We start from the raw sequence: 25,464 nt of genomic DNA on the forward strand, positions 1-25,464 counted from the left end.
TATGACGAACTGATGATACCTATAGCTAGATAGAGCTTTTATGAAGACAACTAGGATTAAGAATTCTCTATGATTCTTGATGCAAGGGGTGCTTAAGCACTACCTTTCCAAAATTACTCATATGCCACATCTTATGAAGCTCACCAATGGCGTCTTTACCCGATCCTTCAAAGACTCTAACGGGTGTCGGTTTATAACCACCACCGTAATTGTCAATAACCCAGCGAAAACCTCTCCAGTGCCTGTCGGCAAGGGCCTCGTCCTTAGGGAAGCTCAGTGTGGTGCCATCCGGTAGACTAAATTCAACATGAAATTGTCGACTACCCAAGACAGCTTCAAACCCCTCGTGAGGGGCTAGTAGTACTGTGGCCAGGCGGACTTCGTCGTGAGGTGGGATGGCGCTTTTGAGGACTTCTTGTGATACAGGGTTCTCAACACTTCCAAGTGCATCGAGACCCCAGATTACTCCTTTCGTTCCTTGCAGGGCTTGTTTAACCTTTTCGATAACGCCTGGGTCGTGGTAATCGAAGCAATAAGTCGCACCTAGGGACTTCAGGAAGTCATGCCGCTTAGCTGAGGCGATTGCCACGATCGAAGATACTCGGCTAGCCCGTCCAAGCTGAATGGCAGCCATGCCAACGCCCGTTGCACCGCCCCAAATGACCAGGGTACCCTCTGGACAAGAAGCGCCCTTATCAATAGTACCTTCTGCAACACTTGGCGGAAGTGGAAGTCGAAGATGATTGAAGAGCGCATTGCTGGCCGTCTGCACAACAATGGAAAGACCAGCAGCAGCTTGAGGGGGCAAGTTTTCAGGCACCTTGAAAACCCAGTCGGGGTCGACTGTGATGTACTCCTGGTGCGCAGCATGGCGGGAATCCCGAAACTTGCCTGCAGCCACTATACCAGCTACGATATCGCCAGCTTTGAAGGGCGTGGAGGTGAGGCTTGAAGACTCGAGAACCTCGCCACAAAATTCACCGCCGAGAGCATAGTTTCTAAGGCCAAAGAATTCGATGGTTCGCACATCAGACAGATTAACGCCTGAGTATAATACTTTGATGAGAATCTCTCCTTTTTGAGGGTTTGGGAAAGGAAGGTCGTGAATAACGACTTTGCCCTCTTTATTGGCGTAGAGGGCGGTACTTTTTGTAGGTATGTTGGTCATGATTGTGTATAATCAGTTATTCAATAAGTAATTGAAGATGCTCGATTTGCCTGAGAAATAGCTAGAAAGAAAGTTTCGACTTTTTCAATAGATTATAGATGATCTACATCGGCTAATAAAAGTCCGCAGTTTCAACAAGACACATCACCCTCCGCAAGTCGATTCCCTCTCCGCTGGTCGATACTCACTCCACAAACACCCAGAGTCCGACAAGCGGACTTTTGGCGGAGCTCCGGTGAATCACAGCCAACTTGGGTTCCTTGGGCGCATGTATAGCGGAGCGGATCAGACTAAAACACGGCTTTAAACCCGATTCACCGCGTGGTACCTTTGACCTAACCTTATGGGATATTATGACGGGCAGCTCGTAATGCCCGGATTCCCGTCTTGGGAGATATATTAAGATATAAAGTTACAATCAAAATTTTCAGTGATTGGATTTCAGTTACACAACGATTGTTTCATCTTCTGCTTTGCCTCATTACAAAGTCTTAATATTAGATTCCTTTGTTCAATATTTCGAGAAAGATGCTCTCGTCAGGAAGAGACACCCAGGGCCCTGGTAATCCCTACATACAAAGGCGGAACGACTCAAGAGTTCTAAGTTCTCAGCAGTCGACGGTTACATTAGCACTGAGATACACAATGATACATACGCCGCCATTTCGCCATCCAACTTCGATTTCGACGGTGTGACAGTCCTCATCACCGGGGCAAGTCGAGGGCTCGGCCTCGCCATGGCTATTTCGTTTGCCAAAGCAGGCGCATCTCAGATCGCTATCGGAGCACGCTCTGACCTTTCTGCTTCCTCGGCCTCGATTGTTGACGCTGCAACCAAAGCAGGTCGCAAACGACCAAGGATTCTGGAACTTAACATGGACGTGTCAGATCCTGTCAGTGTTGATGGCGCCGCTGCCAAGATCCGCTCTGAATTTGGTCGTCTAGACATTGTGGTCAATAGCGCTGGAATCCTCGCTGGCGATGGGAAGATTGCCGACAGTGATCCCGAAGGGTGGGCGCGCAACTTTGCCATCAACTCCAACGGACTCTATTTGATCTTGCGGGCGTTCATTCCATTATTGCTCAGTTGCGATGGTAAAAAGACCATCATCGTCAGTAGCATTGGCGCGCATTGCGTCTCGCCGACCTTGAGTGGATATCAGATCAGCAAGCTGGCCACTCTACGATTGGCCGAATTTGCTACCACGGAGTATGGAGACAAGGGGTTATTGGTATACTCCATACACCCAGGTAGTGTAGCCACCGAGATGGTGTTACAACAGTGGCCTCAATCTCCAGAATTAAGTAAAGGTAAGTTCTTTGAGCTCTCTTCATGTCCAGCTGGTCAACAACATACTACTGACAGTGCATTTTAGCGTTTGCCGATAAACCAGAACTGGCAGGTGACTCTATTGTTTACTTGACTTCTGAGAAGAGAGATTGGCTGGCTGGCCGATACGTCAATGTCACATGGGATCTCCCTGAACTAATGGAGAAAAAAGAGTGGATTGTGGCGGGAGACAGGCTTAAGCTTAAGATAAGTATTTAGCTGTGGGTGGTATAACCAAAGCGATCTTAGCGTAAGGAATACTAATTAAATCAAGAACAACTTATAAATTTAGTCCTGCTACAAGAAAGATACATAGAAACCTGTAAGAAAGGTACTTCTAATAATTGGGTTTTATATTCTGTCTACTTCTAGAAGCTGGTTCATATATCTCTGCTTGATCCAGAGTATTCCTTGATACTAACAGATGTAGGGTCGTCGTACTTTTATGATTGCCAGAGGTCGAAACCAGGCATAGCAGCCTACATTTCTCAGGCACTTCCTGGCACCCAGACTAAGGATAAGCTCAGGCGCGCTTAGGTTAAATTGGCATTGGTTTAAGCCGACAGATAGGAAAGGAAACGGAAGCGTCTAGATTCGTGTCCAAGAATGCCTGTTATTTGGCCTCATTCTTGGTAAAACAGAAACTTTTAGTAATATTCGCATCAACATGATTTGGTAGCACCTTTCTAGGCTGGGATTATATCTCACAAGTAGTTTTTCGCTGTCACAACATATATACCCATCCTAAAATAATATCCTCTGAACTACCTTGAAGTGCCCCTCGGCCGAGGCCAGAGCCAGTGGGGTCCTCCCTTCTTTATCTTTTATCCACGAATTTGCCTTGCCCTCGTTCAAAAGCAACTCAACAGCCCCCAAGTGCCCCTGCTTTGCAGCATGTCCAAGCGCAGTCATCCCAGCATTATCCTTGGCATCAACATCAATGCCAGGTTTGCCAAGCAACACCCGGATTATCTCTTCGTTGCCCTGTTGAGCTGCGTGAGATAATGGTGTAAATCCTTCCTCATCTCGCACAGCGAGGTTGGTTTGCTCCAGAGATATGAGCTGCCTGACTATTTCTGTTTGTCCCTGTATGATGGCCCAAAATATCACTGTCCTTCCTTTCTGACCCTTCATGTTCACCGCCTGTTTATAGTTCAACAGTAGGCTGGCCATATGCCATTTGCTCTGGTAAGCTGCAAGCAGTAGTGGCGTACACTGGAATTTATCCACCACGTTGAGTTTTGCTCGACCTGTCTGCAGAATCAGGCGCAACATATCCACATCTTCCATCCAAATACAGTTATGAACGGGTGTTCTCCCATAGATGTCCTGAGTGTTGATATCAGCCTGAGAGTTATCGAGGAGATATTTTACCAAGCCTGTATTACCGTCCAAACAAGCCAAAGAAAGTGGTGTACGGCCATCCTTATTCTTCATTGCAACACCCGCCTTTCCTGTTGCGATCAGGGCGCTTGTGATAGGAACAGATCTTGCCTGAATGGCATGATGAAGCGGTGTATTGCCATAAGAATCAGCAATGTTCAAGTCCCATAGATCAGTTTCCAAGAAAGCAGAAACTATGTCCAGGTCCATGATCAAACAAGCCTGGGCAAGAGGCGTTAGCCCACGGCTGTTCCGGCTGTTAATAGGCGCCTTTCCTGATGCAAGAAGCTCTCTTATCATCTTGTACGATCGTTTAATGACAGCTTTATGTAGTACAGTTTCGCCATGAGTGTCAGAAACATTCATGTCAACCTTTCTGGAGCTCACCATGACCTCCAGCTTGTCCGACCAATCCCAGTCAGTCTCAAGAATGGCCATTGTACATTCTTGAAAGCTTGAAGGATCATCATAAAGATCAAGCATCAGTTTCAGAGTCGAGCAAGAATTATATCGAATCACCCAAGAGTATACAGGGCCTTGGTCATTGACTCTGGCAGTAACATTGGCCATCCCTGTCCTTAATATCAGCTGAGCGATATCGTCTTGCTTCCAACGAGCAGCTAGGTGAAGAGGGGTAAGCCCAGCCAGATCTGGTATGTTAACGTCAGCGCAACCGGTTTGCAGTATGAGCTTTGCTATTTCGAATTGGCCGTATCGGGTAGCGAAGTGAAGGGGTGTCATCCCAGTCTTGTCTCTGGTATTGACATCTGCTTTGTGTTCCAGGAGAAGCTTGATGATTCCGCTATGTCTGTAATTGATAGCCCACATTAGTGGAGTCCAGCCCCAGCCATCCTTTGGATTCAGGTTTGTTTTCCTTGCTTCTAGAAGTACTCTCACTACATGAATATGACCGTACTTAGATGCGGACAGTAGAAGCTTTTCCCCCTCGTTATGCTCTGCGTTACTGGGAACATCTCCACGTAGCACCAGATTTTGTATTTTGAAATTTCCGCTTGTGACTGCGTACGATGTCGGTGTTCCTCCCAAGACATCGGGGACGTCAACCCACGCGCCAGCTTCGACCAGGCGTCGAACGACAGATAGGTGTCTATTCCATATAGCATAAGTAAGGGGAGTTCGATTATCTGAATCAAACTCGTTGATTTTGGCCCCTTGCCGAAGTACGATTTTCAAGGTTCGCGGGCCGATTGATAAGCCACGAATTAGACGCTTCACAACACCATCGTGGCCGTTGCCCGCTGCCCAAGATAACGCCGATCTATGGTAAGTCTCGTCCTTTTTGTTCAGCTGAGAATAGTCAGTCTTCAGAATTCGCCTCACAACTACTTCAAGTCCAAAATAAGATGCTGCCATCAAGGTTGTAAACCCTGCAACAACCCGGGCATGCCGACTTCTCCAATAAACTGGGAACCAAGACAAGAAGCAAGAACCTCGAGCATCACAGATCTCTAGTGCCACACTTGTCATCTTCTTCTGGTTATGAGCTGACAGCCGATTGAAATGATTCGCCCAGTGTTTAGCAGCATAGCTAATAAACGCGTTTTTCTTGGTATGTGTTGAGGGAGGTGGGACTGCAGTATACTGGTCCTTCCTTGGGTGGTTCAGAAGGAGACACCAGACGCAGACACTGGTCAAAGTCATATTAGGGTCGTTTGCGAGTATTGAGTGTTTCCAGCTTAAACTGCTGGGGCTTGCGGGTTCAGAATGGTCCATAGAAATCAGAAACTCCTTAACAGTCTGATGAAGAAGGAAGATTCGTGATTCGTTGACGGTAACCAATCCGCAGATGTCTCTTATCTTGTCACGGAAGCGGTCCTCGGGCTCCAACTCGATATCATCAATAGACCGGTGATGCTGCTGAAGCTCGAGGGCAACGATCATTTCTCCCAACGTAAGGGGGCGCTTTGCGGCAAGGATCAAGTGCAGCATCCTGGTTGCCTTTTCAGTGCTGAAGGTTCTGCACAGTATCCTCTCGTAGGCCTCGTTGACATTATGAGGGAGATGCGATGTAATGTCGATAATCTTCTCTTTGTTTATGTCAAGCTGCCGCTGGATCAAGTCCAATGTAAGGTGGGCCCAGAGATATGTTCGATTCCGAACACACAAGAGCCGTGTGACCAGTATGCCTTGCTCATCATCTGTGAGCTTTTGCTGGACTCCTATACTACTGACCCTTTGTCTTATAGCGATATCTATCTCCTTGACGATCTTTCTCATCTCAGCATCGCTCTCGCCGCTGAGGTGGATGACTGGCAAGTTCAAGTTCTCCAGTGGCTTGAAACCCATTCCGATTTCTCGGTAGGGTCGACTCGTGATGAGAAACTTCAGGTTCGGACTCTTTTTTGAACCATAGAGCTCGCATAGAGCCTTAAAGAAGTGGTTCCTCTCATGTTCATTGCATTCATCAACTGCATCAATGAGGCAAATAATTTCTTTATCAGAATTACTTGCGGCAACTTTGATCAGGATCTGCCATAGCTCAACAAATGACCCTATTATCCATTGGCCGTTGGCATCAAATTGTAAGAGGATCTCGTCCGATAGTAGCGTAGTGTCTTGCAAGAAGAGCTGCTGGAGGATGCAACTGAACGCGCTTAGGAGGCTCTTTTGATCGGTGAAATCATCTTTGAAGAAGAAATAGGAGATGATCCGGGAATCAGTAGTCTGGATGATTGAGTCAATGAGGTGTTTGACGAGTACGGATTTTCCACATCCGGGATCAGCAGAAACCCAAAGAATCTTTGAAGCTTCTTGACCCAGCCATTCGTGATAGAGATGATGAGAGATAAACCATTCGCAGGTGCCTTGGACAGCAGATGGATTCCGATCCTTCCGGTCGCGGTATGGTGAAGTTGCAAGACGTTTCAGAACCTGGGCCTTCCGTCCCTCTTTCCCTTCGTTGGAAGGTTAGAACCCAAGAATAGAGGTTGCAAGGCAAGAACGTATTGACTTACCGCTATCTCCATTCCCTCCAACAAAGTTTACATCCCCATGAAATTGACTACCGAGGAATTGATTGCCGCTTCCTATATTATTATACTGAGTCCCTCCGGAAACATTGAAGCCGTTTCCCCAAGTCGATATGGGAGTATCATCTCTTGGGCTGTCGTCACTCTTGCATACGTCGACTAATGTGCTCGTTTGTTCTACTAACTTGGTACTGCTTTTCACTGGTTTCCGACTGATAACATCACGTCCGGACTTTTCCGGGGAGGGGCCACTCTCAATCAAGGCTGTACTCGCCATGCCTCGCCTGACGACATGTCTCGTCATATGCGGTAAGGCACGGTTGACAGCTAGCGAGCGAGTGGTGTTATAAGCAGTCGGTATGCTTTTTGAACGTGTTTTTGATGTGTTATCTGAAATTGCCTCTGGGCGAGAGCTGAAGCCAAATCTGCACTGTACTTTATTCGCATTATAACTTAGGCTAACAAAGTAGGAAAAACATTGCACCCGTGGATCTCGATGAGTAACAGCCTTTGAGACCTTGACAGCTATTAGCATGGACCAAACCTGTTTTTTTCTTGATCTTTGTTTTAGCGTCATGGTCTTTCAGCTGGAGTCCTAGAACACCTTTGCCCGTTTTCAGAAGCAATTACTTTATGCGTTGTCAATGCGGACGCCCTGTTGTGATATTGTTGACAGCCTGCCTTAGTGCTGTTCGCTGATTGGATCACTAACACCACTTTCAACCCCAAGAGTGTGGTGGCGGTGCCCTCTTGAGATGTGACATAATACTCCATGAACAAGACAGGCCAACGCAGGAAGTCTCCTAAATTCTGTATAAAACTAACTACTTAGTAGATGGCAAACCAAAATAGACCGGCCCATCGAAATTTCCAAAGAACTGATTCCCTGCTCCCGTGTTGTTATGCTGCGTCCCTCCACTCACATTGAAAATATGCCCAGTTGTCGTTTGGAGGGATGGGGTAACATTTGGCGTTTTTCCATCCGACTCTAGTTCAGCCACAGGGCTGACAGTTGAGTCTCCCGTTCCAAGCATGGCATCCCACCGCACCAATTCCCCAAGTAACCTCTTGAACCCGCTTTCCTCGGCTGAGCCAAATTTTACCATGTCAGAGTGGTTGGTGTGGATGCTGAAGGCACTGTAGCCCTCGAGCGAGGCTGATTCCTTGCTGACGATGGTACCGACTCCGGGCATGGGCAGTTCTTCGAAGAAACAGGTGATTTGAAGAGGGCGACCAGTTTCTCGAAGCTCGCGTATCATAGATAGGAATGATGTTTGGATGAACTCGAGATATTGGTTGTTGATCTGTAAGACGTCCAATATGTTGCGATTCGTTGATTTGACTTGACCCAGCACCCAGGCCGGTATCTTTGCCCAATCAGCAGCCCACGAGCCCCGATGCGGAGTTCCAAGGAACGCAATTCCCCTGGTGCTCTTGTAAATCTGCCCAAGGTGAGACTCGGGACTCTGGCGTGAGATAATCAATGCTGTTTTGCAAACGATACCGCCAAAGCTGTGCACAATGAAGATAAGTGGCCGATTAATAATGCCAGAAGATGCGCGTTCAGCGGCGAGGTCGTGTAGTAAGTTATTGGCGTAGTCGATCAGCCGGTTCGTTGAAGAGACAGACTTCTTCACAACGTACGCATCATATCCGTAAGTGAGAAGACGAGCTTTGGCCAGTCGGGATGGAAGCAATTCGGCGGGCCAGGGATTGTGTTGACCATGGGCAGCCCAAGTTTTGTCGCGATTGCCTGACAGGCCATGTATAAAGCATATATCGATTTCTGCATCTGTAGGACTGTGCCAGATTTTGACGCCGTCTGGAAATTCAGTAAGGGCAGATTCCGCCACCGTTGAACTTGAGTTCCTGGGTCGGCGCCAGACTTGGCCGAAGCTCTTCATTCTCGGTATATGTGCTTTGAACCAGTCCACGATGATGTAAGGGGGGGCTATTTATAAGGGCCATCGTGCCTGGAGTCTTGGTTGCTTGCCGTGCTGAGATGTTGCTAGTAAATCAAGCTAGATGCTCAGCCGCACTGGAACTTGCATTTCAACACAGCCATCGAGCACCCGGTTTTGCTTCTGTTAAGCACTGAATTCATGACACCCCCTCCGCCGAAAGATGATTTGTCGAATGTCCAACATTGTCAAGTTTCTTTTAGTACTCATTTAATTATACGAATTTTGAGGCTCTCCTTTTGTGCAACTGAACATAACTTACAGTCGATTAATGGTTCAAATACTAAGTTTGGGACACAAGAAGGCATAATGACTTGGGTTATGGAACTGCAGTCAACTCTGGCCTAAGAATTGTAATCAAGAGATTGGAAATACCAGAACAAGATGAAGAGATGGCAGTCAAATCATGCAAATCAATTTTCCAATCTGTCCAAACGCTGAGCCCTAAAACTAAAAAAGAAAAGAAAAGAAAAAAGAAAACAAATTTCTCAAAAACAAGCAACACTGCTAACTGCAAACCTATCGAGGCTTCTGAAGTGTGCAACCTATCAAACAGATCAACCAACTCTTCTCAACCTATCTTACACATTTCAACTTCAGGCTCAGGAGCTATCCAAGTTCTCCCGCTCCTCAACATTCTCAAACCAAAAGCCATCCGCTTGCCGATCAAGAATCTCAGCACAGTCCTTACAGCAAGGACGGTACTCTCGTCCACACTCTGGAGCAGTCTCGGGAAAAGACTCGATACTCGCTTTCCCGCCATACGTGGGGATCATCTCCTTATTGCAAGTCCTTTTGCAAGCAACACATTCAAGTCCAGTCCTGCAAATAGGGCACTTTCTCTTTGCAACGAAGTCTACGGCGTAGTAGTCGAAGACCTGGCGTGGCCAGCATTTAGGACACATGATGTGTCCACAGGGAGCCACAAGAGCGATGTCGAGCTTATCATTGGGGTGAGAGATGCATTCTACGTGTAGCTCGTTCCAGCAGATGGCACAAATAGCTTTCATGGGTTTAGCGTTGGGGTCATCGGCGAGGATATGCTTCCGGATATTAGGCCAGAAATTCTCCGTCACGATGCCTTCGGCATTGTTGTTAGCGTGATTCTCAACTTGGGAGTTCAGGAGGGGGTTGGGGTTTGCGTTTACCTTTGTGATAAATTCAAGAGTCTGGAAGCTTGCGACGGGATGTGGTTGGGCTTCCTTGGTATGAGACTTGGGAACGGAAAGCCCTTTGAGCCATTGGAAGATGTTTTTGAAGGGAAACATGATGAATGGTAGGGAGATATTATGTGTAACCAATAATAGAGTCAATGAGGAATCTTGGTCAGATTTGTTGGGAACTGATTGCTCGGTGGTGAGTGTCTAATTAGGGTGGTGAGTGTGATTATATACGCTATTCTGCAGCGATGTATACGACTTAGACCTGTTCATTTGTTCAACAGAGACTTTACTTGTTTTCTCTTTTATTTGATATTCCTTAGTTTACTTTTGCATGAAGCTGTGATATCTCTGAACATGCGAAGTAATCGAAGATGAGGACAGTTCGTTTGCATGTATTATCCGCCCAAAAATCTTCTAGTTCTCCAAGAAGTGTGCGAAGGACATGAAGTATGTCCTAGAGTCGGTGTAAACACTTTGTTGATACAGGGCGAAGGCACTCAATAATGTTCAGTCGGGCTCTATGTTCTGTTTACCATTATCTAAGTAATCATTTTTGACCGAGTTGCTTAACTCGGACTCGTCATGTGCAATGCCCCTGCTATCTAACAAACCCAAACTCCATTCGGAACTCGGCCCTCTGGTAGATTCCACCATACTCTTAAACTCTAGATCAACATCGTTCCACTTGCGGCAGACTCTCTTGTCTCTACACGATAATCACAGGTTTCCTAGAGAACTCGAATCAGTATACGGAAAAGGGATAACTGGGAGAGTTGAACAAACCTTTCTCTTCGTTCTAAAGTCAGTATACAACGAATTCCAAATTATTCTCGTCGTACAGTCTTCCTCGCCACTTGTCATTCGTGTGCAATTAGGCTGTGCCGCAAGTCGATCTTCTTCAGGCATAGGTTTCCAAGGCTTCGGTAGTGGCCAGTCCGAAAAGTGAATTAGCTTAGCCTCACTATACGCCGCAGCAGGGTCCCATGTTTCCAGTTCTGAACCGAGATAGTGAGCATGCTTATCGTTGCGGAATTCGCCGCTTAGAAGGTCGTAGCGACGGTGTGGAAAGATCAAAGCACTATCTCCATAAAGCTGGTTGACGATTTCCATGTCGTACTCGCCAGACTTTACTGATTGCACTCTTTCCATGATGCGGGAGAATTCTGTCTCGGAAGGTTGGATAAGCATGAGTTGCGATGAGAGGATCTTCTCGGGTGATATCCAGTATGCTCGAGGCATAGCCACAGGTGCATCCGGTAGGAAGAATAGTTCATCCATTGCTTGTAACAGGAGAGAATCTGAGTCGATGGACAGTACACGATCATACTTAGTTTGGTTGAACGCCAGAAGCTTGGTGTATGAGTCTGCCCAAGTAGCTAGACAACCAATCAGCCATACTCTTTGGTCATGAGGAGGGTTACTTACCGTCACCTGCCCAGTTTGTCTGAATTGTAATCGGAACAAGTTTGACGTTATACTCATCGCGCGCTTTGTTCAACAGATAAGCATCACTTGAGTTCACCATCTCTGGCTCAAGCATGCTTTCAGGAACCATCATAACACGATCAGGTCGACTTCCGTAACGCTTCAGAGCTTCGAAGAACATGAGTGAGTTACACAAATACTCGCTGTTCGTGACATATTGCGTGTACGCAAAACGCGACCAGTCAACGTCTTTTTTGGCACGTGATAGCCATGATGATGTTCTTTGGCCTGTTTGGCTCTGAAGGTAGAAGATGAGAAGAGTAGTGAGAACGGCAATAAAAACAACGCGATTGCGCTTAGATGACATGATGCGATGGAAAAGAAAGACGCTGCTCGATCTTTGAGCTAAGGAATGAGATGCTCAAAAGATGGGGTGAAAGGACGACCTCGAGATTGACCCGCAATCAGAGAGATGGCAAAGAAAAAAAGACGATGTTTCAAAGAGGGAATAGTGCCTAGATTAAGACATAAGCAGAACGCAGAAACATATGATGAACAGTTCAGGGGACAAAGGAAGAAAGCTCAGCACATGCGATTGTTCACATCGTCAGTCTCGGGCGCTTAGACCCCTGTGATCGTCGATAAGCGCTGTGCTAGCCAATCGCTTCTTGGCAAATCGAGTGGCTGTTCGCCAATCCATGTCTTCCCCACCACGTTTCAACGTCCAACCATTTGAGGACGTTAACCGCTGAGACAGCTTAAAAAATGCAGAGACGGGGGTTATAATGGGTGGCTAAACGCGATGGCGAGACTTATTTTCTTCGCTTCGAGTTATGAGTGTATGGAGTCTATGACTATCGCGAGTTTCATTTATGCTTAACCTTACTTTACTTTGGCTTTACTGTTTTCTCATCAAGTTTTAATTCAACTTTCTTATTTTCATGCCTCATGACATGATATCTTGCTGACTTGGCATGGACTTCTCCTGAAACCTGCTTCTCGTGCCGTGTTGTTTGTTGGTTGAGCCCAACTGACCAACTTAGTATTTTTAATCATCGGGTGCCGCCAATAAGTACATATACCTAATTAAAAAACATCGCAGTCATATTTCCAACGCTTACCCTTCAGATAAAGGTATAGTCACATATCTGAGTGCCGTGGCTGAGAATCCCTTATGCATGTTGGTTGTTCTCTTGCACGACCAAGTGGGCCAAGGTAAATTGACCTGCTGGCGATGGGTCGCTCAGCCTGGTGACGCCCAAGACTTGGTTATCGTGTTGGTTGAGCCTTGCAAATTCTAATTATGGTTATGTGCTCGTCCCGCCCATTTCTTTCTGCTTCTGTCCTCCTGTGACTTTCGTTGCATGTGCTCATGATCCGTTGCTTTCCATCTTTATGATCTCTCTTCCGTTCTTTGTTACACTACCTTAATCAATCCTTTCGTTAATACCTCCCAAAGGCGGGTCATTGACCATGGCCTGGAAAGTCATCCTACCTGTGTTTGTCTTCATCATTCTCACGTCTGCTGCCCAGATCCCTCGAGAAATCCAATGGACAGACGACACATTTGGACCTGATGGTCCTTGGCGTGGTGTCAACGTCCAGATTGGAAGCAGTCCCACTTCCATTTCCCTATATCCTGGCGGAACCTGGGAAACATGGCTTATCAGCGATGATTATTGCGAGCGAGGAACTTGCTATGCTTCGAAAGCGGGTACTTACGACAAAAGAACCGGTGATCGAACTGGCTTGAATATTCTCGTGGAACTGGATGGTTTCATGCAAGGCGTGAACCTCGAAGGCGACACGAGTATTCGCTACAGAGACGACATAATGTTTGGTGAGATCAACACCGTCAACTCGACTATTGCTCTGCTTGATGCGCAGAAGATTAAATATCCGGGTGGTCAGACCGTACCGTTCTTCGCGGGCTGTCTGAGTTTGGGCGGTCCAAAATCCGTCAACCAATCTTTTGAACAACCTGATGGGAGACCTGCTACCAATGGCAGTATGCCACCTGGATGGTTTTGGGAGAACGAGTACACGCCCTCCAATTCTTATGGCATGCACATCGGGTCCGTCAAGCCATCCATAGCTGGGTCTCTCTGGTTCGGTGGTTACGACAAGAACCGCGTTATTGGGGAAGTCCTTACCTTGAGTGGAAGTCCGAGAGGTGATGGAATCACACTTTGGGATATTGCTATCGAAGGTGTTGGCGATCACTCGCCATTTACTTCCAAGTCCAAGGGTGATCTCTTGGCCAAGGGCAACTCTTCCATCAGCAGCGGTCTTAAGGTCACTGTGGACGGATGCTCCCCATACCTCACCCTTCCAAAGTCCACTTGCGACAACATCGCCGAACACCTTCCCGTCAACTTTAATTCGGATCTTGGCCTTTATATATGGGACACAAAATCAGACCAATACGACAAAATCGTCAACTCCGCGACCGCTCTATCATTCTCGTTCATATCAGACACAAACACCGACCCCGTCAAGATCAGAGTTCCATTCATGCATCTCAACCTCACTCTTTCTGAACCGATTGTCGACAACCCTATCCCCTACTTCCCATGTCATGTAAACAACAATGGAAGATACGTCCTTGGAAGATCATTCCTACAAGATGCCTTCGTCGGAGCGAATTGGCATCCTGATGCCAACTCCTGGTGGCTGGCTCAAGCACCCGGTCCCAGAGTTCAAGCCACGACAGACGTCACGTCAATTGAGATCAAAGATAAGACTATCAGCAAGGGTGGAAACAACTGGGAAGCTTCATGGAAAGGTGTCTGGGACGATGAGCCAGCGCCATCGCCATCGAGCACTCCAACCAAAGCGGCCAGTCCCTCAGAACAAGATGAAGTCGAGTTGAAACCTTCCATGCCGACCGCCACAAAGGTTGGAATTGCCGTAGGGGCAGGTGCTGCACTCTGTCTCATCGCTCTAGGTCTGGGCATTTACTTCTGGCAACGGCGCCGTAGAGCTCAAGGCCAACAGTCTGAGACTCAATCGTCGCTTTATAAAGATAACTCTGATGGCTTTTCGGTAAAGTGGCCTAGTGATCTACCACCACAGGAATTGCACGTTCCTAGGCATAAGCTGCCTCCATATGAGATGTCAGCAGATGAGAGACGGATATGTGAGATGTACGTTCATGAGTCACAGCAGAAACGACCATTGACGCAGCGATACGAGTTGGCTTGAGCTTGAGCGAGTTTTTGAAGCGAAAACTGTTATTTATGATTTCTTCGTACCATTAATGATTATATTAGAATAGATAATTGCTTATAACATTGTACCTTTAAATTTGGTCGTCACTGGATGTTCCATTATCTGATCATCTTAGTTTACATTGACTGTTTGGCAACTCTAGCCCTTTGACTATTATTATTCAATTAAGTACAACATGAGTCCTGAGATAACAAAAAATATATTATTTCCTTCCTAATCCGAAAGGCCTCGGTATGGTTGGCTACAGACATGGTCGTAAACTCATGGCATTTCTCGGTCGGAATGGTCACAATTGGGACAAAACTAGGGTAGTCAACTTAAAGCCCAAGCTTAAACAAGAAGGTGTGTCTCGGGATCTTTTGCGAATGGATGATAAGAGCTCATGGTTACAGTTACATCCGCGTTGTTGCAATCAAGTAACATCCCCGCACTTGTTGCGGAGTCAAGGCCGGATCTCACCAAGATCGGCAGAGGAAAAGTAAACAGTATGATATCCCCATTAATTTATGATGGGGGTAGGGAACTTGCACTCTGCACCTTGGGCTTGAGCATAGTGGCGCCATGTTGAGGGAATATCTAGTCGCAGGCATTCTGCTTGTTTCGCCTCTGCTGGGTGTAGCACAAGACCTCATTCCTCCAATCCTTGAAACAGCTGATTCTTTTGTGGAAGAGACTTGGTCTATTGATTCAAGTCCGAAGGTCATATACATCGACGAGAAGTTCGCGTCTGTATCGGATGAAGATGGCCTGACTCTGATTCCGCCTACCGCACACGAGTTCGCGACAACTTTTCAAGATGATCTTGCCAAGATCACAGGATCAAAATGGACACTGAAGCGCGCCGACAAGCTTTCTAACAATGCTAGCGGGATCTCTCTTGGTTCATACACCGGAGAATCTTCTGATCTCACATACGAGAACGGCAAATCGACATCAGAAGGCTACGAGATCATCATCAACTCCAATCGCGTCTTCATCGGTGGATCAGGCGCTCGAGGAATGTGGTGGGGAACCAGGACCTTTCTTCAACTTCTCCTAGCTGGCAACGGGACGATCACGAGTACCCTTGGTCGAGATGCCCCGGCTTATGCTACCAGAGGATACATGCTTGATGCAGGGAGAAAGTGGTACTCGAAGGACTTTCTCAAAGAGCTGTGCAGTTATGCTTCGTTCTTCAAGATGAATGAGTTTCATTATCATCTTAGTGATAACTATCCGCTGAATCGTGGCAAGAATGACAGTTGGAGGGATGTCTACTCGCATTTTTCGCTGTTACCGGAGGACAAATCGCTGCGGGGTATTCTTCATGGACGAGAGAACGAGACGTTATCGAGGGATGACTTTATGGAACTGCAGAGTCACTGCGCTTCTCGAGGAGTAACTGTCATTCCGGAAATTGAGGCACCTGGCCATTCTTTGTATCTCACCAAATGGAAACCTGAGCTTGCCCTGGCCAAGAAGGATTTGCTGAACTTGACGCATCCGGAAACCTTACCAACGGTACAGAGTATCTGGGAAGGGTTTCTACCATGGTTCAAGACGAAGGAAGTCCATATTGGTGCCGACGAATACGACGCCGAGCTTGCTGATGACTATATCACCTTCGTCAACAAGATGAGCCGTTTCATCAATTCTACAACCAACAAGCGAAGTCGAATCTGGGGTACTCACGAACCATCAAAACGCAACCAGACAATCGATAAAAACGTCATCATCCAGCACTGGCAATACGGCCAATCAGACCCCGTGCAACTCGTCAAAGATGGCTACGATGTCATCAACTCAGAAGACTGGTGGGCCTACACAAGTCTCAAGAACGACCACATGCCCATTCTCCCAGCGCGCTACCCGCAGTTCTTTAACGAGAGTCGTGTTTTCAACTTTGCGGATAAGGAGGAGTGGCAGTGGACGCCTGCTGATTTTAATCCTGTGAATACGAGTCTGCAGCTTAAGAGTGATGAGAAGAGGTTGAGGGGTGCTACATTGGCTGCGTGGAATGACAATGGTCCCGATGCGACTACGCAACTTGAAGCGTATTACTCTATGCGGAGGGGTATTGCTGTAGTGGGAGGGAGGGCTTGGAGTGGAAGTCGAGGACTGAAGTTGTTGGAGGAGACGAGTGATGCTAGTGTTGACTTTTACTCTCCTCGAGCTCCCGACCAGAACCTTGATAGGGTGCTATCTCTTGTGGCTAATGGTACGTTGGTATCGTGGACTCGTTCAGGTGGTGATGGAAAAGAAGTTCACCTTGGTCATGGGAGCAAGGGGATGAACTACACCCTCACACTCTCCGTCACCGGCCCATTCACCCTCTCCGGTCCCGACAATACTCTATCCCTGGATAAGAGTGGAAACATGGTCTTCACCGCTGATGGATGGGAGTACCCCCTTCGCAAGGTTACAAACGACGACGCGCTAGATCTTGACCCCGGAGCTCCAGGTCGTATATGGATCAACACTTCATCCACGCACAAACCTGTCAAGGTATCGGCTCCTGTTAACATCACTTTGGTGACGGACGTCCTGCATGGAACGGTTTTGTTCCGCGATGGTGAAGTGTTAGGAAGGTTTGAAGTCTTTGTGTATGGAGGAAGGAATACGCAGTTTAGTTGGAGTCAGATGGCGTTTGTTGCACCGCTGGATAAGATTGAGGGAGGTTTGGAGCGTTTGGAATTGAGTGGATCTTCTAACTTCACGGGAGCAAGTGAGACAGGTGGGGAAGAGCCTTCTGATGTTCCTCCAGGGAGTGATGCTGCTCGATGCTTGGCTTCGTCCGCGTTCATCACGTTAGGGTTAGTTGTGGGAGGCTTATTGCATGTCTTCTTTTGAATACTACACTAGCCCCTGAGGTTTTGGTCAATTATCCTTTGTAAAGGCTGAATCAAAATGGAAGTCAAATTTGTATAGGTCTTAGAATAGACACAGGTGAGTACCGCCATATATGTAACATGACTCTATGCAAACCAACCAATCACCATTCGACAGATTCACAATTTCCTTTCACCGTCTTAAAGATGATTCCTTCCGAACTGCAAGGCTTGAAATGGCGATGAAAGATATCTCGAGGCATTCCTGAGCTTAAAAATGACTCAATATGCTGGATCAATCACAGTTTATTCAGGTCTTCAAGACATCCAGTCCTCCCCTCTGCAACCCTTCACATACCGCCCCAGGGCTGTTATGGATCTTTGGCAGGTCGGGCAGAGGAAATACAATGATATCCATTGCTCTCAGAAAACGGCTATAGCTCATAGTGATTCCCACGCTACTCTTCTTCATCGACGGATCAGATGCGCAGGACGGCGTGGACATCAGCCTCCTCCGCTCGTTTCTCTACCATATGCTACAGGAAAGGCTCGGCCTGGCGAGGCATGTAACTTTGCTGATGAAGGGCGGGGGGAAGGCACACTATCTCCTGTCATCGTGTGTGGCTCTGTGGGAGGTTTTCAAGAAGGTCTTCACAGGCCCGGCATGAGGCCCGGAATGCTACCTGATAGATGGACTGGATGGGTGTTCCGTGGAATCCATGTGGTGTCTGTTCTCCAGGCTACGCTCCATCTTGGACAGCCCTCGTGACTCCGACTATGAGTCGCTGTCCCTTGAAGCTGATCGTGGTGAATTGTGAGATGCCCGGCCTATACCGGATAAGGGAGCCTCGGCCCTGAGCAACGCCATGCAACACTCCTTTAGTACCACGCTGATTGAACACAGTGGCGTAAACGTGAACAGCTGGGACGAGGGTGGCTTGACTGCGCTTCATGCAGCAATCCATTGCTCCGGCCCTACAGCGTGTCCGCATATCATAGACGTATTGCTCAGACACAGCGCAGATATCAACGCGCTGTCGAAAGCCGTCCAACACATTTTACACACCGTTGCGCAGTCTGGAGTCACTGTAGAGTACCTGACACGACTTGCTGCTAAGCTCCTGCAACACGGGGCTGATGCAAATGCCGTGGGCTCATCTGGCAATCCGGTCCTCTACACAGGCATGCTGAATATAGCCTGCTTTCCGCAAGCGTGGGAGAGGGGCCTCATGGATGTACTGCTACAGGGCGGTGCTGGTGCTAATGCTCTAGACGGCAATGGAGCCTCTGCTCTCCATCTCGCCGCGACGCACGGTGTCCACGCAGGCGTCATTATCTCAGGGCTTCTACGGCACGGCGCTGACCCGCGAACCAGATGTCGCGATGGGCGTTGTGTGCTACACTATCTTGCCAAGTTCACGGGGCCCCCTGATGTTGCCAAACAGCTTCGCAACCTGGGACTCGACCCCAATGCCCGTGACGAGCACGGCCAGACTCCCCTGCTTCAGGCGACGGTGGCAGGCCTTGTCAAGATGGTGCGGCTTCTATGCGATTCTGGCGTCGGCGTAAACACGCCCATCTTTGACGATGACAAGACCGCTTTCTTTTGCGCTGTGAGGTTGAAGACTGTCGATGCTGTGCAAGTCCTTCTCCAATATGGTGCTGATCTTCACCACCACGGTCACTCTGGCTACCACGAAGCAGCGTACAAGGCTATGAGCAACGGCAGCGCCGATGCAGCCAGAATTAACAAGCTGCTGATCGCATGTGGCGCCAACGTCAATGCTAAACACGGCTGCTGCAGACAAGGCCACGGGATGAGCGTTCTAGATGCGGGCGGCATAACCCGCGCCCAAGAGGAGTTTGCCCTCTTCCTCATGGCGAACGGCGCCTTGAGCTTTCGGTATAATGAGGAGTCAATGCTCATTCTTGTGTCCTGTGCACTTGAATAACAGCCTGGCACGAGGAGGTCACCTACTCACATGATCGGTGTGCTTGCAAAATGGGCAGGATATAAATTATGGAACAAATTGGCCAGAGGATCTTACAAGTCGAGTGCTGTAATAGCGACTGACCTAATAACTACTAATTATGGAATATCATCGTGAGCCTCTACATTCAGCCAAAGACCAGCCACGAATCAGCGGCAACCTCCTTTACAGCTTCGACTTGGGCTTGGTAATGACTCCGACACACTTGATCTCAATATTGGCGTTCATCGGAAGACTCTTGACAGCAACGCATCTACTACGGTCAGCACTCTTATCCCATAGGCATCCCGCAACTGACTTACGTTCTAGCAGGCTTGATTTCACCCCAGTACTCAGCATAGACTTCGTTCATCTTGGCGTAGTACTTCATATCAGACAAGTAAATGTTGACTTCAATCACATCATTGAGGCTCGAGCCAGCTTCGTCTAGAATGGCGCCGAGGTTGGAAATAATTTGGCGCTGAATAGGAATCACATTAGCAATTGATTCGGGATTCAAGAGAGAACTGACGTACTGTGTGAGCCTCAATGTCACCATCAATCATCTTCCCTGTCTTGGGGTCCATCGCGACGCCACCAGATGTGAAGACGAAGCCATTGGCGATGATGGCCTGGTTCATCAGGCTTTGCGGCACAGCGGGGGCCTTTTTCGTAGAAACTGGTGTTCGTGCCATTTTGAAGGGATGAGATATTCAATTGTCTCTTTGTTGATCGGTGATGGTGATGGTGATGAGTGAGCGAAATGTCGAAATGAGGGCGATCGCGGGGTGTAGATCTGTCATCCGAAGACCATGGATATCCGATCAGAGCCGATAAGTCTTTTGCAGCACTATCGTCAACAAACGAAATGCAGATGAGATGCTTCAGGGAATCATATATTATTGAGCAGACTTGTCACAAGAATGTTGTATACATTTTATAGAATGGCCCAGGCGACTTCGTGATTGCAACACTTACTTCCTAATTAGGCAGTTTTGGCACTTGGCCGAGATCGGACTCGCAACCATGAGCAGCTGAGACCTCTTCATTGATAAAAGATGTGATAGCAGTGTATCGTTATTTAAAAGTCAAAGCTGTGAAGGAGAGTCTTGGACCTCATGTAATCTAAATCTAACAATGTTAAATAAACAATACCGATGTGATTCAGAGGCTTCCCAAGCGTCTGTTCTGGGCTCGCGCTGTTCTACTACCTTGGCCATATCGACCAACAAGGAGTCTGGTACTACTCATCAATAACTCCTCGGCAACTCAAGAACCTTCTCACTGATATAGTTCAATATCATCTCCCTACTAACCGGCGCAATCCTCGGGACAAGACACTCCCTAAACCACCTCTCAACATCATACTCAACCGCATACCCCATCCCGCCATGCGTCAACACCGCCCTCTCACACGCCGTAAACGCCGCTTCAGCAGCCATGTACTTTGCACTATTCGCCGCGACCCCAATCTCATCCTGTCCAACAGTACCGCTCTCATCATCATACAACCTCGCAGCGTGATACGTCGCTAATTTCGCCGCTTCAAGCTTCATGTACGCATCGGCCAACGGATGAGCAATTGCTTGGTTCATTCCGATCTGTCGTTTGAACACAACGCGAGTTTTGGCGTAGGATGCTGCTTTTGAGAGGGCGGCGTAGCCGAGACCGAGGGCTTCGCCGGCTAGGAGGCAGCGCTCGGCGTTCATTCCGTGAAGAATCATTTTGAAACCCTTGTCTTTTTCGCCGATGAGAGATGAGGAGGGGATGGTGTAGTTATCGAAGAACACTTCATTGGCGTCGACTGCTCGGCCGCCCATTTTCTTGATCCGCCGCATCTCGAGACCTGGTTGGTCACGGTTGAGATCAATACAGAATAAGGACAGGCCTTCGCTTGGCTTCTGAACCTTATCTAACGGTGTAGTTCTGGCGAGAAGGATCATTTTCGACGCTACTTGCGCACAAGTTATCCAGATCTTCTGACCAGTGACGTTGAATGAACCATCCGAGTTCTCTTTCGCTGCCGTCTCTAAACGAAGTGTATCAAGCCCAGCGTTTGGCTCCGTGACTCCAAAGCACACTCTATACTCCCCCGACACAATCTTCGGAATAGTTTCCTCCAATTGCTCCCTCGACCCAAACCTGGCAAGAGGTTGCGTCGCGTAGACATTAGCATGAATGCTCTGCGCACCCGCCATACCGGCGCCCGATTCTGTGATCGTCTGCATCATCATTGTGGCCTCTGAAATCCCTAGAGCTGAGCCCCCTAAGGATTCTGGAAGTGCAATACCAAGCCAACCGGCTTTTGCGAGAGCGGCGTGGAACTCCTTTGGGTCTTGCTCATCTTGGTCATGGGACTGCCAGTATGTATTGGGGAATTCAGCGCATATCTTGCTGATGGCGTCGCGGACTGTTAGTTGGTTGTCTGAGAAGCCTGTTAGGCTCATGAGATGTCTTGGGGGGGTTGTTGAGAAGGCGTGTCGTTGTGCTAGGTGATTTAGCGATGGGCGGAGGTGAACGAGGCATCGTGAAGCTAATCGTGACATTTTGACAGTCGGGTTACGTATCATCCTCGGACTGAGTGTTTTCTTCTTCACTGCGTTGTGATTTTAATGTCAGATTGCAGTTCCAGTAAATTAGAGCAGTTGATAAGCTTGATGATGTTGAAGTATCCTTTGTGTTGAATGATGATGCGATGTGGAGAGCAGCTTGGGGCAAGGTGCCAAAAATACCCAGCCCACGGTCCTCTCAGTAACAACTAAGCTTACCTACGTACTTTTGTCATCTAGGAAAGCCTTCGCCAAGCCCCGAGGAGCAAGAAAACCTGACATTGAATCAGGGTGTCAAAATTAATGGTCTAAAGGCCTTCTAAGATATACTAAACTTACCTAAGTCTTTTTCTTAGTTAGGATACAGGTCCTAAGTTTTCTTGCCTCTCCCAGCCAAGGGATTGAGTGTCATGAGGTTCAAGACTTTTACTTATTTCCAACATCTAAATACCCTCTATATTACACAAAAATCACACTTTTCACGCCTCAATCTTCGACTTAACCCACTTCTCCAGACCGCCCTTGGCGATAATCTCCTGCACATTAGCAGGCAACTCCCCAACCTTCTGCTCCCACTGCTTCCCATCCTTCTCCGTAACAACAACCTTTGACCTCCTCACATCCCAGACGAACTTCCACCCCGTTCGTCGAGTAAGCGGCTTCTCGGTATCGTTCTTGTACGTCTCGCGGAGACGCTCGACGAGGCGAGGCACTTCAACGCCCATGAGCGCGTTGTTGATGCTGTTGCGGCTGAAGATGTTGCCGAAGCTGCCGGAGACGACGAGCGGGATCTTCTTGGCGAGGATGGCGGTCGCGGCTTGTTCGCGGGATGAGCCGCAGCCGAAGTTGAAGCCGGTGACGAGAATGTCGCCCGGTTGGGCGATTTTGCCGAATTCGGTGTCGTAGTTCTCCATGCAGACTTCGGCCATCTTCTCTGGTGAGATGTTATCCTCGTATGTGTACTTGCCTATCAAGCTGTTAGTTGAGTCGTCGGGAATGAGGACGAATTGACGTACCGGGGTAGATGCCATCAGTGTTGATGTTATCGCTGTCGCAGAAGACAATTTCACCCTCGACCTTTTCAGGGAAACCGGGGAGGATCTCAGTCAGCGACTCCTCCTCAGCAGCAGCAGCAGCAGGGCTTGCTTCTTCAGCGGCACCCTCGGACTTCTCAGCAGCGGCGATCAAAGCATCAGCCTCGTTGATGATCTTGTCGAGAGCATCCTCAATGGACAGAGCCTTGTCAGCAACAAAGTCACCACTTCCCTCGCCAATAATGACCTTCTCAACACCTTCGGGCTTCTGGTACCAGCCAGGGCCTGCGATCTTGCCTTGAAGAGCACTGGCAGCGACGATCTCAGGGCTGGAGAGGTATGCCTTGGCTGACGTAGAACCCATGCGGCCCTGAATAAGTGTTAGCTTCGGGTCATATTTTACTAGACGGAACAGCGTCTTACCTTGAAGTTACGGTTACTGGCACTAATACCGACCTCACCAGGCTCAAGAAGTCCCTTACCCAAACCGATACATTGTCCACATCCTGAAATCATGGGAATGGCGCCAGCTTCAACCAAGACCTGCCAGTCTCCAGCCTCCTCGGCAATCTTTTGCTCAGGGATGGATGCCGCAGAGATGTAGAATTCGACACCTGGCGCAACCTTGGCAGCCTTACCCTCCTTGGCAGCCTCACGGAAGACACGAGCAGCAGCTGCGATATCAGAAGCGCGAGAGTTGGTGCAAGACACAAGGTAAGCCTTGTTCACGGGGATGTTCTCGGCCTCGAGCTTGTTCAGGGGGGTGGCAACCTTGACGGAGTTGGGCCCTGAGACGATCGGTGAAAGAGTAGATAGGTTGAGATACAGCTCCTTGGCGTATGTGGCACCGGGGTCAGCAGACATTCTGTTCTGCTCGAGCTCGTCGATTCGCTTGTGGTTGATGCGATCCTTCGAAGAGCCGTTGAACATGGCATTAGTGGTGGCCTTGCCGCGGTACCATGAGATGAGCATATCGTCAACAGGGAAGACACCTGCGAGAGCACCCCACTCCGTGGTCATGTTGCTGATGGTCAAGCGCTCGTCAATAGTGAGACTCTCACCACCAGCAAACTCAATGGCGTGGTTCAATACTTGATCATCGCGGAAGAGGCCGCAAAGAGCAATAATGACATCCTTTCCGGTGACGCCGGGGGGAAGAATGCCAGTGAAAGTGACCTTTGCGACAGGGGGGACCTGCCACCAGGTCTGTCCTGTAGCCCAGATGGCGGCTGCGTCTGTACGAACGACAGCAGTGCCGAGACAACCTACACCTACATGTGTGTTAGCAGCCTAAAGTCTAACCTTGGCAGAGTATCATACCTCCATACATGTTACTATGGCTGTCACTAGCCACAGAAACTGTCTCTGGCCAAGCGTATCCTATCCGAGCGTTAGTGGACTATTTTATTAAGCCAGTTCAGTCCTTTCATACCCTCCTCAATCATAATCTGGTGTCCAATTCCCCTCCCGGCAGGATAGTTCGTAATCCCATGCTTCTCGGCGAATTCACGAATTAGAGAGTACTTCCGGAGGTTACTCTCTGACATATTTGACACGTCATGGTCTAACGTGAACACTGTCAAGGAATTAGTGGAGCCATTCCCTCGGTAAGGCGTATCCCATGGTAGGAGGTAGTTATCCTCTCTCCAGTCCCATGGTAAGACCTAGATAACATCCCCAGTCTATAGGGCACAACAACGCACCAAGTTGACGATTATCATGGATCTTAGAAGCTTGCAGATCGAGCCATTTTTTAGCTATAGGCCAGGTGTTGTCGTGACTCATAATATGCTGCGGCCGCAAAGCAATGTACGAGCCAGCCTTGATCTTCTTCCCAGAAGCGAGGCCTTCGGCGTGTTTTTGGGCGATTTTCTCTATGAGAGTCTGGGGATTCTCCACCACAGGCGCCCGCTGGTACTGGAAAGCCGAAGGATTAAGAGTAGACGAGCTCTCGAGTTGAGAATGGAAAGCATACTGTCGACGGGCACTCGGTGACGTGTAGGCGCGGTGTTGTGTGGCGATGGCGAGAGATCGGGAGCGGGATATCAAGGTTCGGGATTGGAGTCGCGCGACGGCAACAGCGTTGAGAGCGACTGCTCTCCTCTATACATATTGTCAGTATATATTCTAGAAGACTGAAAGGGAGTGGTCAAGAGATAAAGGGAAGTGTTCAAGACGCAGTGGCGGGGAATGTCCTAGGTCCCATGATGGGGACTCAGCGAGGATATACATACAAAAGCAACCATTATGAAAGCTCAATCAGTAACCAAGAGCAAATACCATACCAGAAAGTTAATTCTGGATCGAGACAGCGACGGTGTCGGGTGGATGGAACAGAGTGCGAGTTTTAGGTTGGGGATAGCTTCATGTTTTTTGTTTGCGAAGCCGGCCTCGGAGGATGGGTCACAGAAAATTATCTGGGGAAATCTGAGCGGAATAATAATGGAGGCGAT

At 48.4% G+C, this 25,464-nt stretch overlaps 12 protein-coding genes across 12 annotated transcripts; 4 read left to right on the top strand and 8 right to left on the bottom strand.

The window, feature by feature from the left end:
• Window positions 1–67: 67 nt before the first annotated feature.
• On the bottom strand, window positions 68–1,168 carry FOIG_07582 (uncharacterized protein; the record flags this gene model as incomplete). Its single annotated transcript, XM_031207161.1, has 1 exon — window positions 68–1,168. One exon carries the CDS (start codon window positions 1,166–1,168, stop codon window positions 68–70), a length of 1,101 nt encoding a protein of 366 aa, XP_031062694.1.
• A 528-nt stretch (window positions 1,169–1,696) lies between these two features.
• On the top strand, window positions 1,697–2,717 carry FOIG_07583 (uncharacterized protein; the record flags this gene model as incomplete). The annotated part of the gene is made up of 3 exons (XM_031207162.1): window positions 1,697–1,730; window positions 1,784–2,479; window positions 2,545–2,717. The coding sequence occupies 3 exons, from the start codon at window positions 1,697–1,699 to the stop codon at window positions 2,715–2,717; spliced, it is 903 nt and encodes a 300-aa protein (XP_031062695.1).
• Window positions 2,718–3,242: 525 nt separating this feature from the next.
• On the bottom strand, window positions 3,243–7,148 carry FOIG_07584 (uncharacterized protein; the record flags this gene model as incomplete). Its single annotated transcript, XM_031207163.1, has 2 exons — window positions 3,243–6,796; window positions 6,857–7,148. The coding sequence occupies 2 exons, from the start codon at window positions 7,146–7,148 to the stop codon at window positions 3,243–3,245; spliced, it is 3,846 nt and encodes a 1,281-aa protein (XP_031062696.1).
• Window positions 7,149–7,657: 509 nt separating this feature from the next.
• Window positions 7,658–8,775, bottom strand: FOIG_07585 (uncharacterized protein; the record flags this gene model as incomplete). The annotated part of the gene is made up of 1 exon (XM_031207164.1): window positions 7,658–8,775. The coding sequence occupies one exon, from the start codon at window positions 8,773–8,775 to the stop codon at window positions 7,696–7,698; it is 1,080 nt and encodes a 359-aa protein (XP_031062697.1). The 3' UTR covers window positions 7,658–7,695.
• Window positions 8,776–9,434: 659 nt separating this feature from the next.
• On the bottom strand, window positions 9,435–10,100 carry FOIG_07586 (uncharacterized protein; the record flags this gene model as incomplete). Its single annotated transcript, XM_031207165.1, has 1 exon — window positions 9,435–10,100. One exon carries the CDS (start codon window positions 10,098–10,100, stop codon window positions 9,435–9,437), a length of 666 nt encoding a protein of 221 aa, XP_031062698.1.
• A 270-nt stretch (window positions 10,101–10,370) lies between these two features.
• FOIG_07587 (uncharacterized protein) lies at window positions 10,371–12,007 on the bottom strand. Its single transcript, XM_031207166.1, has 3 exons — window positions 11,421–12,007; window positions 10,779–11,371; window positions 10,371–10,723 (listed from the first exon to the last, which is right to left on the bottom strand). The coding sequence occupies exons 1-3, from the start codon at window positions 11,785–11,787 to the stop codon at window positions 10,661–10,663; spliced, it is 1,023 nt and encodes a 340-aa protein (XP_031062699.1). The 5' UTR covers window positions 11,788–12,007; the 3' UTR covers window positions 10,371–10,660.
• Window positions 12,008–12,699: 692 nt separating this feature from the next.
• FOIG_07588 (uncharacterized protein) lies at window positions 12,700–14,742 on the top strand. The gene has a single exon (XM_031207167.1). It carries the CDS (start codon window positions 12,894–12,896, stop codon window positions 14,622–14,624), a length of 1,731 nt encoding a protein of 576 aa, XP_031062700.1. The 5' UTR covers window positions 12,700–12,893; the 3' UTR covers window positions 14,625–14,742.
• A 325-nt stretch (window positions 14,743–15,067) lies between these two features.
• On the top strand, window positions 15,068–17,644 carry FOIG_07589 (beta-N-acetylhexosaminidase). The gene has a single exon (XM_031207168.1). It carries the CDS (start codon window positions 15,213–15,215, stop codon window positions 17,478–17,480), a length of 2,268 nt encoding a protein of 755 aa, XP_031062701.1. The 5' UTR covers window positions 15,068–15,212; the 3' UTR covers window positions 17,481–17,644.
• A 1,043-nt stretch (window positions 17,645–18,687) lies between these two features.
• Window positions 18,688–19,410, top strand: FOIG_07590 (uncharacterized protein; the record flags this gene model as incomplete). Its single annotated transcript, XM_031207169.1, has 1 exon — window positions 18,688–19,410. One exon carries the CDS (start codon window positions 18,688–18,690, stop codon window positions 19,408–19,410), a length of 723 nt encoding a protein of 240 aa, XP_031062702.1.
• FOIG_07591 (endoribonuclease L-PSP) lies at window positions 19,287–20,365 on the bottom strand. Its single transcript, XM_031207170.1, has 3 exons — window positions 19,965–20,365; window positions 19,752–19,909; window positions 19,287–19,702 (listed from the first exon to the last, which is right to left on the bottom strand). Exons 1-3 carry the CDS (start codon window positions 20,121–20,123, stop codon window positions 19,615–19,617), a joined length of 405 nt encoding a protein of 134 aa, XP_031062703.1. The 5' UTR covers window positions 20,124–20,365; the 3' UTR covers window positions 19,287–19,614.
• Window positions 20,366–20,487: 122 nt separating this feature from the next.
• Window positions 20,488–22,112, bottom strand: FOIG_07592 (acyl-CoA dehydrogenase). Its single transcript, XM_031207171.1, has one exon. The coding sequence runs from the start codon at window positions 21,996–21,998 to the stop codon at window positions 20,679–20,681; it is 1,320 nt and encodes a 439-aa protein (XP_031062704.1). The 5' UTR covers window positions 21,999–22,112; the 3' UTR covers window positions 20,488–20,678.
• Window positions 22,113–22,294: 182 nt separating this feature from the next.
• Window positions 22,295–25,425, bottom strand: FOIG_07593 (homoaconitase, mitochondrial). Its single transcript, XM_031207172.1, has 7 exons — window positions 25,246–25,425; window positions 24,715–25,114; window positions 24,444–24,587; window positions 24,332–24,391; window positions 23,435–24,282; window positions 22,994–23,381; window positions 22,295–22,944 (listed from the first exon to the last, which is right to left on the bottom strand). The coding sequence occupies exons 1-7, from the start codon at window positions 25,255–25,257 to the stop codon at window positions 22,457–22,459; spliced, it is 2,340 nt and encodes a 779-aa protein (XP_031062705.1). The 5' UTR covers window positions 25,258–25,425; the 3' UTR covers window positions 22,295–22,456.
• Between the last annotated feature and the right edge of the window lie 39 nt (window positions 25,426–25,464).

The sequence above is a fragment of the Fusarium odoratissimum genome (genome assembly GCF_000260195.1).
Source record: "Fusarium odoratissimum NRRL 54006 unplaced genomic scaffold supercont1.11, whole genome shotgun sequence".
Taxonomy (NCBI): Eukaryota; Fungi; Ascomycota; class Sordariomycetes; order Hypocreales; family Nectriaceae; genus Fusarium; species Fusarium odoratissimum.